At 40.4% G+C, this 12,017-nt stretch overlaps 1 protein-coding gene across 2 annotated transcripts in view; it reads left to right on the top strand.

Annotated features, from left to right (window-relative positions):
* The window catches only part of LOC144729478 (cyclin-Y-like protein 1), a 53,729-nt gene that overhangs the window by 14,558 nt on the left and 27,154 nt on the right, over positions 1 to 12,017 (top strand). For both annotated transcript variants that reach the window (XR_013587710.1, XM_078609808.1), the window contains exons 3-6: positions 1,499 to 1,545; positions 1,880 to 1,980; positions 10,446 to 10,481; positions 11,402 to 11,456. Coding sequence is in view for 1 of the 2 variants with exons in the window: in XM_078609808.1 (XP_078465934.1) it covers positions 1,499 to 1,545; positions 1,880 to 1,980; positions 10,446 to 10,481; positions 11,402 to 11,456 (239 nt within the window). In the remaining variant the exon portion in view is untranslated. The remainder of the gene's footprint in view (positions 1 to 1,498; positions 1,546 to 1,879; positions 1,981 to 10,445; positions 10,482 to 11,401; positions 11,457 to 12,017) is intronic.

Below are 12,017 nucleotides of genomic sequence, written 5' to 3'. Positions count from 1 at the left end.
TTTGTACTTATATTACGGCCTTTTCTATTTTGCACTCCTATCGGGCTTTTTGCTAACCCACCCCTACTGGACATCCGTGCAAAAGAGTTTCATAGCTCATCGGATTCCTCTGATTTTGATTCACACTGCCGTGAACAATCTTTAAGTCGACCCTAAAATAGGTGCCTTTTAATTTGCACAGCAAATTAAGTTTCTGATTTTTTTGTGACTCTCGTGAGGTGAATGCGATTAAGCTGTGTGTGTGTGATGTCTGTCGTGTTAGCACAACAAACGTTTACGAGTGGATTGTGCCCAGAATAATGTTACACTGTCACGTGCAGTATTCATTGTCTTTTCGTTGTTGTACAATTTTATTGTAATCCCTTTTTTGCCAACATTTTTTTAATGCTATTATCAGGAGTTAATCGTTTCATTGTCTGCACCTCTGAAAAGGACAGTCTCTCGTGTGTGATTATGTCAATGTCAGCGATAAATATTCAAGACATTTAATAATTATTACATTGAAAAAAAATGGTTTTACGTGCTGTGGAGTGATGTCCACAAGCAACGTGGCTGTCACTGCCGAGTTCTGCTGCTCTTTCAATCTCCCCCCCTCCCCACCGCCGCTGGAGCGGAACGAATTTGTTTTGTTCGTCTTGCCCTGACGTGACCTTGTGCTTCAGCTGGCTGCTGGCACAATATACTCGTGTGGGGCTTGCTTTCACTGAGCCTTTCATTTGTCCTGACAAAGATATCTCAATATAGGCGGGCCTGCTTGGAGGGTCATGCTTTTGGTATCGGTGGTTGTGTCCAATGAAAGGCTGCTTTTTCACTGGTCAACATTTCCTCGGATTAAAAATTGGAGGGTAAATGTTTTAACATCTCAACTCATCTTTATGTTGGGACAGTTATTTCGTACCCATTTCCCGCTAATTGAAGTCGGCGTGTTTTGAAGGTTGCTTGAGGCAGTGATGAACATTTCCACATTTCTGTGGCAGGGGCAAGTCTTTCTATAGGGTAACCGCTGATGACTTATCACAAAGTCATACTTATATTTGGACTCTGGAGGATGTATTTAATTACTGTACTCTAAGTTATCTATCTAATGCCTTCATGTACTGTTCTAGGAAATAAAAACGTATGAAATGTATACGATTATTGTATATATATTTTTGTTATTAGACATTGATATTGTGAGGTTACCCTATTGGCTCCAGATCAGTGCAGCAAAATACATCGTTATACCATACTACGTTCCAACGTTGATGCATACTTCACCAAACCGTACTAACCAGTCTGGTGAAATATGGTAAAGTAACCACCCAAGCCCACTTGGTATGTGGAGGCTTTCATCCATCGTTGGATTGGCAAAAGGGCCGTGCATGGTAATGTTCATTAAAACCTCACTTTTTAAATAGCTGTTTATTTGCCGTGTCAACATGATGACATACCCATTTGCTTGTACGTGTGTGAACAAGGACATGTGTGTTTCCCACAATTTCCAAATATGTTTTTACAGTGAGAGAGAAGAGAAAGAGTAATTATTCAAATAATGTGAGCGTCACGGTGAGTACCATGTCACTGCCTCCACGTTGTTGTTGTTGCCTACCTGTTTCCACCGGTATTCACTAATCGAAGGGAATATACTGGGAAAGAAATAATTTCTTAGAACGGAGCCAGCATAAATGTCAGAGAAGAAAATGTTTTTTTATTTGCTTAAACCTTTCGGCTTTTTGGAAACCCTTTGCGTAACAAGCTCCAATACCTTTACAGCTGTGTGTAACTGTGATTCATCAGGGAGTATTTAATTTGTTTTAGAAAAAAATATGATTTATTGTTGTAACTTTTGTGTGCTGCGTGAGTGATAATTTACACCACTTTTATGGATTGTGCCTTGTAGGTATCTCCTGCCCAAATTTCGAAGAAGTACAGCTCCTGCTCAACCATATTTCTTGATGACAGCACAGTGAGCCAGCCCAACCTTAAATACACTATTAAATGGTGAGTCAGGGAAGTGGACGCACTTAATCTGCGGTTGACAGAACATGATGCCACCAATTGAAGCACAGACACGTTACGAAACAGAGAGAAATTCTTTCTTTAAAAAAATGCAAACTTTTATGCATGTTTTATTGAACTTCTTTTGCACCGTACATAGCCAACCATGCTAATCGGATGTGCAGGAGAACGACAGCAAACTAAACACACAAACAGATTAACACGTACGCTTTCGCGACCAATATCATCCATAATCATAATCAACGATTTTTGGGTTTAGATCGCGTTATTTATAAATGTGTCGTAACCCTCCACCACCCGACACGGCCAATCAGTAAAAAAAGTGTCACGTTGACAAAAGACAAATAGTTCACTGCTTTAGCCCACCGGTGTGTTGAAGCGTGGAACCACAACATTTACAATTTGAGTACGACGTTTCGCTGGTAATTGCATCCAGCATCATCGGGCAATTCGCCAGAATGGTGAGGCTCTGCTGTGTCTCCCGTTCTTATATAGAGCAGCAGCAGGGTGACGTCATCATTAACTCATTAACTCATCAGGTGCAAAGATTTGAGGGGGGGGTTATTGTAATTATATACTTGATTAGTAATAAGGCTATTGTTACGATGCGAGTTGTAGATTAGTAATCATTTGGAATGTGTTCTATTGTGATTATGCTACATTAATAATCAGTTAGTGCTTGTCTCCCTTATAAGGAATTGTAATGCATCTTATTTAATAATACGCTTCCAGGCCGCACTAAGCCTGTAGCTGTCTGAGCGATTAAAGTTATTTCTGTTTCTCTCAATCTCAATGGATTCTCTAATTAGTCTTTGCCAGTAGTAACTAGTTTTACACAACACTTCAACGTTGTCAAAATCAATTGAGTGTCCCTGTTGGCAAGCATGTTCTGCCACTGCCGACAGTTGTGTTTGCGATAGTTTAATATTTCTCTGGTGTTCTTTTAGTCTTACACTAACGTTACGCCCTGTCTGTCCAATATAGCATCTGCCACATACACAATTAATCCGATATACACCTTCTGTTGATAATTTAGGCAATTCGTCTTTAGTGCACGTTACTAGTTGTTGAATTTTGTGTACTGTACCAAATCTTACTGTAATGTTTTGCTTTTGCAAAACACGGGCTAATTTGTCAGTTACTCCTGAGATAAATGGTATTTTTATTGTTTTAATAATCTGATCGCTTTCAGCAGTGTTGCTTTGCGATCGTGATTTGGCATTTAGTGCTCTGTTAATTTGAGCATTATTGTAGCCATTCTGTCTTAGTGCTTCTTTAACATGTTTAATCTCTCTCACTAGACTTTCATCATCTGACACTGTTTTAGCCCGATGTATGAGCGTCTTGATTAGAGAGGATTTCTGAGCTGGGTGATGATGCGATTTCGCATTCAGATAGGCATCAGTGTGCGTTTGCTTTCTGTAAACGCTGTGTGTTATTTTACCATTTAGGCCATGCCCAAGTAAAATATCCAGGAACGGGAGTGTGTTATTCACCTCCATTTCCATGGTGAACTGAATGGCCGGGTTTTGTGCATTGAGATGATTTAGAAAATCGTTAAGTGTATCTTTACCATGTGGCCAGACAACCAAAGTGTCATCCACATATCTAAACCAAAAGGATGGTTTTAATGTGCTCGAGGCAAGTGCTCTGGTTTCAAAGTTTTCCATGTACAAATTTGCTATAGCAGGAGATAAAGGAGAGCCCATTGCTGCTCCCTCCCTTTGTTTAATGTAGCATAATCACAATAGAACACATTCCAAATGATTACTAATCTACAACTCGCATCGTAACAATAGCCTTATTACTAATCAAGTATATAATTACAATAACCCCCCCCTCAAATCTTTGCACCTGATGAGTTAATGAGTTAATGATGACGTCACCCTGCTGCTGCTCTATATAAGAACGGGAGACACAGCAGAGCCTCACCATTCTAGCGAATTGCCCGATGATGCTGGATGCAATTACCAGCGAAACATCGTACTCAAATTGTAAATGTTGTGGTTCCACGCTTCAACACACCGGTGGGCTAAAGCAGTGAACTATTTGTCTTTTGTCAACGTGACACTTTTTTTTTACTGATTGGCCGTGTCGGGTGGTGGAGGGTTACGACACATTTATAAATAACGCGATCTAAACCCAAAAATCGTTGATTATGAACAATATTGGTCGCGAAAGCCTACGTGTTAAACTGATCATCCATAATATAGGTTTTTGGGTTAGATCGCATATAAACTTATAAATGTGTCGTTAAAACCCACCACCATCCGAGTCAGATTTGGCACGGTACATAAAATAGGGAATTTAATATTTGGTACAAAAGATGTATCACCGAAGTTATCAACAGAAGGTGTGTACAGGATTAACTGCACGTGTGGTAAATGTTATGTTGGGCAAACAGGACGAATGATCAGCACGAGACTAAAAGAACGTCAGAGAAATTTTTAATTCTCCCAAATGCAACTGTCAGCAGTAGCAGAACACGCGTGCCAACAAGGACGCTCAATTGATTTAGATAATGTTGAAGTTTCGTGCTAAACTAGCAACTACTGGCCAACACTAATTAGAGAATCTATCGAAATTGAAAGAAATCAAAATAACTTTATCCGTTCGGATAGCTACCATCTTAGTGCTGCGTGGAAGCGAATCATCAAATAATAAATTATTTAAATGCATGCCTACAAAGGGCAGCGTACTTCAATAGGGATTGCCGTTGGAAGGGCTATTTTAATAAACACAATAGACAGGAAGGACAAGTTCAAAGGGCTCGCATAATGCACATGCATAATGTACATTGCCTCAGTAATCCCGCCCCCCCCCCATCATTGTGCAAGAGCGCAGAAGGGTGGTCAACACATCTACGCCTCTATATAAGGGACGAAACAGTAAGAGACTTCTCCACAAATCTGGCTGTCGCCTGATGAAGCTAGTTGTAATTACTGGCGAAACGTCGTACTCAGATTGTAAATGTTGTGGCTTGGCTCTCCAACACACCAGTGTGCTGTAGTAGTGACGAATTGCCACGTTCTGTTTACGTGACAACCCTTACTAGTAGGCTGCGTCGGGTGGTGGCGGGTTTTAACGACACATTTATATATTTACGCGATCTAACCCACAAAAACACTTGACTTAGATTACATTGTTCAGTGAAACTTTTTTGACTTGTTTGCAATTTTAATTTAAACTTGATGACGTCGTGCCGAGTGCTAAATATCAGCATGCAGTTCTTGCACTGGTGCCTGGAATTTGTACCGGGTTGTGGTGCTTGTGCCAAGCTAGGTGCACCTTGAGGCTACGTGTCGTGTCGAATTCTGACGGCTTACATGACAACAGTAGTCAAATCAGATCCACGCACATTTGATTTGCAGTGGCGAATTGTAACACGCGAACAATATGTAAACATTTTAAACATGTGAAAATGAACATCCCGCAACTGCATGCTGAATTTATTCAAATCAACATTAGATGCTTTAGTTTGATTATGCGTGTGGTGTAATCAAACAATTTGGAAGGGGCGTCGTTGGTGGATTACTCAGATTTCATTATCTGCATGTTCTTCCCGACTCTGAGAGCTTCTACAGAAGTGGTGGGGCAACCTGCGGCCTGCAGGCTGCATGCGTCCCGCGGAGCCTCTTGCGGTGGCCTGGTCTCAAATGTGTCTCGAGCAGGGGGCTGCAACCAAAATAACAAGAAGAGCCATTTTTTTATTAAGTAAAAAAAAACTCGTTATGTCAAGATGCGCAATGCATGTGAATACGAGACGGTGGCCCTCAATGAATAATGTCACGAAACAGTCATTAAATAATTCTAGATTTGAAGCTTTCGTGACTGCAAGGATTCATACTCTTAGGTTGTTTCGGTAAAGTCACGTAGGTATTAAATAGCCGCATGCGGCTCTGGAGCAGCAGGTTGCTTGACCCCTGTTCTAGGTTGATGCGTGGGGTCATGATCGGCGCACAACCACGATGTCAAGGTTGCGGCCCACTGAGGTGAAAGAGGGCAGCTCATGTAACCCACCAACTCGTCTGGGTTGCCCATCGCTGCTCTAAGTGATTAGCAGTAGAACAAGTGGCTTGCTGATACATCTCTGCACAGTTTTAGTATTGCCCTGCATTCGCATCGGTTTTGTCCAGGAACTTCAGTTTCATTTAAGATTTGTCTGTTCGTTCAAACATAGGTCCCTCTTCTAAATAACTTGGAGACAATGTAACGTTTTATTTGACATATGTTAAAAAAATTTTTATTGGTATATTCAGTTGTGTTTTTTCCTGCAAAGTTAGTTCTGAAGGTTCTCACGTGTGATTACTGTAATGCCTTTTTTATAGGTTAAATTATAACAGTCATGGTTACTTTAGCTTTTATTAAACGAGAATATCACGTCGCACAAGAGTAAAGGCTCAAATGTATTAAGACTCACATTTATAAGGTCAGAATGCCCTCTGTATTCCTCTCAGACCTGCTCTCGTAAATATCTGCTTGCCCGGGCGCCCTGCATCCCGTGCTTTGTCTCTGTGCAATAGTCAGCTGGCGGCGGTCACACTGACACCGCCGCTTCTCCCCGTCGGTGGGCCGTGGCACTCCACAACGTTGATTGTGTGTGGTGGTATAGGGGATCATGTGACAAACAGTATCAGCCCTGGCGGAACTTTGCTCGTGTCCACGGAGCCAGTGTTATAAATGGCCACGGTGTCCTCTGCAGTTTTGTGAGGTAGTAAAAAAAGTAATGTGCAGCTCGAGTTCATGTTCGTAATTTAGAATGTAACCGTAATATGAACTTTACACAGTTCTCTTTATAGACCACGCGCATTCACGATCTACATTACCACCAAAATGTTGAGATTTAGATGATCTTTATTGAAAACTAGGTGAGCGCTCATTGGAACTGAGTGTTTATTTTGAGGGAGACCTGAGGCTCTGAAGAATACAGCATTAAAACACATCATCAAAACGCATCATCGTAACCAATTGTTGCATTGTAGCACACCAATGTTAAAGCCCTCAGGCTATTACTCTAGAATTTAGGATATGATTGTTAACTGCATCGCATACTTTAAAAAGATTGATAAAGATAGCTGAATTGTTTTATTAATCAAATAACCCATATATGGCATTTTATATTGTAAAAGTGGGGGTTTTATTAGAATTCCCAAGCCTGAGACCTGATTGCTTTTAGGTTACGATTTGATTAGCCTCCAAATACTATTATGCAAGTTATTTCTTCCAATTCCAATTGGTCATTGTCCATTAATATACCTTTCTTTGCTTGACATGTCACCAGTTTAGTCCATGCCCATTCCTTCTGTGCGCCATGGTGGCGAGATGTTAACTATCTTGCCTGGTATACAGGAGGTCGTGGGTTCAACCACAACCCTGCCTGTATATTTTGCATGATCTCCCCGTTGTCACATGGATTTTTCTCCGGGTCCTCTGGTTTTTCCCTCCACATTTAGAAACGTGCCTTATGGCTGCTATACATTTCCGCATGATACACCACTTTTTTGAGTTATCATTTGTGGCCAGGTCGTTTCTGAAAAAGAGCTGTATAGCTCAGTGAGTCCTAACTGGTAAAATGAAAATAGTTTTAAATAGTTAGTTCTAGGAAGGTATCTTGTCTAAATCCTGTTTTATCTTGTAATTATTCGTCTTTCTGACATGCATAAAAACGGTGGGCTCTGTGTATGAAACTGGATTTGGTCATCAATCCAGCTATAATAAATGTAGAATGACTTTACTCTATCAGGCTTTGATGAAATTGGCACCATAAACATAAGCAAATAAAATTGAGTGAATAAAATGTGATTCCGTGTAACCGTATATTATGACCCTGCCATCTCTCCTGGCCCTCAAACCACTTCACCGCCTGTCCCGGTTCTCTTCTGCCAATTTGATGAGTAGCCTTGCCACCAGACACCATGTAAATCTCATCAAAGTAAAGGCAATACTCCCCCTTTGGGCATCTGTCGCCATGGTCGCTGTTGTACATGTGATGGCTTGGCACTTGCACACAGAATTCCTCACAGCGCCTCCATGCCACTTTGTTGCTGTGGTGCAGGGCTCCGTGTCCTGGGTAAACACGAGTTTCTGTCGAGTGTCCCAGGACTCGTTTTGACAGAAGCAACAGGGGATGCAAAAAAACAACCCTCCTGCAAGGTTTTAAAATGCTGTAAACCAGTTTCGCTTATTCGTGAGTTACTAAATGCATACTAATTCCCTATTCGCGACCCGCCAGACTCCAGTAATCGCGGGTGTGCGTCGTGCCAGGCCACCGACACTGGGGAGGTGCGTGCAGACTTTTACATTTGAAACTGTCTGCGAAGGTTAGGCCACGCCACCTCGGCTGCCCGTGTCGTCCTCGCAGTTATTATCCCACTCTGAACTCGCTGTAGTGCATTTTTACTTCATACGTCCTTACCTTCGACTCGTTGATACGTTTTGGTATAAACGAGTGGACTGTGAGGTTCGGTAAAAAGAATGTGAATGCAACCGAGGGACAGTGTTGCGGTTAGCGATGTTGTTATCAAACACCTGCATCTCCTGAGGAGTCATCCTCCTGAATTCCTCACCATCACCACCACCTCCATCATCATCAAATCATCATCAAAGATAATTACAAAAATAAATTGTTCCTTATAATTTATTATTTGATTTAAACATTTACCATTCCACCCCCTCCCCCCCCCCCCGATGTTCACTTGTGCCGGGAACGTAACATACATTTTTCCCATTGGAACAAGGTTCCTGCATTCGCGAATTCTGCATTCGCGAATTCTGCATCCGCGAGTGTTTTCAAGAACATAACCCTCGCGGATAGAGAAGGTTTTATTGTATTGCATGTCCCTTTCCTTGAAAGTAAAGAGGTCATCAATGCCAAAGCTGTTAATGCCACCACATATCACAATCATCCTGCAAGGGTCGGCTCTTACAGTAATGCACCATCTTCTTTCTAGGTCCGTAAAATGCTGCACTACGGGTGTCCACTCCGTAGTCTGGTTGTGTCACCGGCCTTCCTTCCTCCCTTGCATATATACCCATTGCAACCTTTTTTAAAATCCTGATTCCGACAATAAAACGTCTTGCCACGTTCTGTTCAGTGCTGAACAAATTGGTTGATAAATTCACCTCTTCCAGACAGTGGTCCTCATCATCAGCCACACTCTTGTGTATTTATTGGTGTACACATCTCAGATGTAACATCTTAAATCCCTTACACATTTTTAAGTAGACAGCTTTTCTTTATGGGAATGCCATAATATCCCAGAAGTTCCCCTGTACCTTCTGTCCAAACAGAATAATACTGCTTGCTTACAAGCTGCAGAACAAATCCAAACATCCTCTTCACTTTTCAGCTCTACTCTTGTTATTTGCCTGGCAGTAAAATCTTTCATTGCTACATAACGGCCTCCCTGCTCGAATCCTCAATCGTGTGTGTTTTTTTTAAGCACAGTTTGACGTGATTTTAGATGCTCCGCAGAATAATTCTCACGAACATCTTTCCTGGAATGCTTATTAAACGCATCCGTGTAGAACTCGCACACTCTTTTATATTCGTATATCATGGTACGATATTGGAGTTGTTTCCCCAGTCCTTTGACAACCTTTCCCTGCTCATTTGTCTTTGATTATTTAATGCATTTCCTCCAGCACGTCTCTTAACCACCTTCCTGTAACATCCTCAGCAATTCTGCCTGCACACACTTTTGCTGCCTTACCCCAGGTTCTTTAAATTTAAACTATTAAGGGGCATTGACTCGCTTTATCTTAATTTTTTTGCCTGTGTGGTTATAAAAAGGTTTGGATTACTCAATGATAATTATTTTGATGATGTACAATTGTGTTGGTGAAGTAATTAATATATCGGTCACCATTTAAGATTGTCTGCCTGTTCAGCGAAACATCGCGTGCCATGATGTAGAAATGCTATTCGTGTTGTTCACTGACTTCACAAGATTTTGTTGGCTTCTATTTTCAATGACGCAACCTAAAAGTCGGTGCACACTTTGTAAAAGTTAAAACATCGTGGAATATATGGCACTGTAATTCTTGAGACAATGAAGTCAGCAGGAAATTAGGACAAGTAATTGGAATTCAACCTGAAGTTTTAGGTAATTTGAACTTACCCACCCACTGAGCTTCTAATGTACTCATTTGGTGGGCTGTGTACATGTACTGGCGATGACCCGATTTAAAACCAGACATGTATGTCTGTTGGCATCGTGTGACTAGTTCATTGTGAACGTAAATCATTTTGCAATTGAATGTATATAACTTTTATTGTATGAAAAAACATTCTCTCCAAATTATACGAAGCTGCTTAAATTATTGTTGTAATTAATTTACCGTAGGTATCTTCAAATGTCAAAACATATTCATGCCTCTGTGCATGTTGACTTAAATTTAAATTATGTAAGAAAATACTTTCAAATAATGTTGTCTTTTAATTGCAGCGTGGCACTTGCAATATACTACCACATTAAAAACAGGTAAGAGCAGATTTACATATATTCAAGGCATATTCTGTTATTCTCAAAACGCAGGACAATAACCATATGATACAACCATTGAGATTCATTTTTTTTATGAGATTCACCTGTTTAACCATCGATTCATAGTATGCATGATTTAGTTGTGGATATTTTTTTTTTAAGTTGATATTAAGACATTGATGCATGTACACAGTACATTACAGCTGCCAGTGTAACGCTGGTACGTTTTCACAAGGATTGGTGAATGTCTGTGAGAATTGTGTTATACTGAAAAATGGTTTAGTGGTTTTATATATATGGTTAGCACTTGCCATTTCAATGTTCCAGCTACTAAGCGGCACCGAAAAGTAACTGATAATGTAAGAAAACACTTAGGTTTTATCGCATTATGATTATCTTACCCCATTGTATCACCCTGCGTAATTAACACCAATGTAATATGAAGTCAAGTGGAGCGAAGGGGTTTTTTTGGTATTAAGAATTCAAGTCAACGAGTTTCCATTGGGTGGTGGTCATCTCCATTTTTGTCCCTGAACCATTCGTGAAAATGTTACAAATGATGGGGGCCATATTACCATCCCAAAATTTGTCCCTGGTTACCATAGCGTAGTTGCTGTACATTAGCTTTTCATTTTATATTTGGACAATGTTTAGGGGCACTGTAAATATGAAACGTTTCAGTGATGCACCTGAAACGGCGAAGCATGAGCATGAAGCTTTTGTGGCAACACTAAAGCCACGTGGTGTTGTGCTGGTGTAGCTTCGATATCCTGCAGAATACCGATGCCCAGATGAGGTCATTTTTTGTAACCCTTTCACTTTATCTAATGGTTGCATCTTTTTGTCTTCAATAAAATGTCCTCATAAAATTGTATTTCTGTCGATATTTTTTAAATTTAATTGTTTGTCATTCACAGGGATACTACTATTCGAACTCTTGACATATTTGATGAGAAACGTCATCCTTTAACGGTGAGTAAAGTAGATGGAGTACATTTTATTCTTCACTGAATTATGATTCATAATTATATTAAGTTGAAGCCAACACTTGTTTTAATTTAAACTACATTGTTGTTCAATAGATTTTAATTATCTAACCTGTATACTACCCGGCTCAGTCCTGTACTTGGATTCACCACGCCCGGCCGCCTTTGTCGTAAGAGAATAAGCGACTGATTCGGATGGTGTAAATTATGATTATGTTCCAGAAGGGCTAAATAAGCTAAAATTGTATATATTTACAGTTAGAATTAGTTGAGAAATAAAGTATTTGGAGATTTTCTAGGGTGCTTAATGCAACAAAAACATCTAAAATCTGAAAATATAAAATGTACTACTTTGTTATGTTTAAACCTAGGTATTCAGCAAGGGGTATAATGAGATTGTTATATATGATTAATCTATATAGTATACTAGCTTTACTACCCAGCTCAGTCCTGTACTTGAATTCACCACGCCCGGCCGCCTTTGTCTCCCCAGTGGCGATGTTCACACACCACACTAATTACTCGTTTGAGGTTGAGTCGACCTAGG

Source organism: Lampetra planeri, chromosome 2 (assembly GCF_965212315.1).
Source record: "Lampetra planeri chromosome 2, kcLamPlan1.2.h2, whole genome shotgun sequence".
In the NCBI taxonomy this organism is placed as follows: domain Eukaryota; kingdom Metazoa; phylum Chordata; class Hyperoartia; order Petromyzontiformes; family Petromyzontidae; genus Lampetra; species Lampetra planeri.
This window is presented reverse-complemented; position numbering and strand designations above follow the sequence as displayed.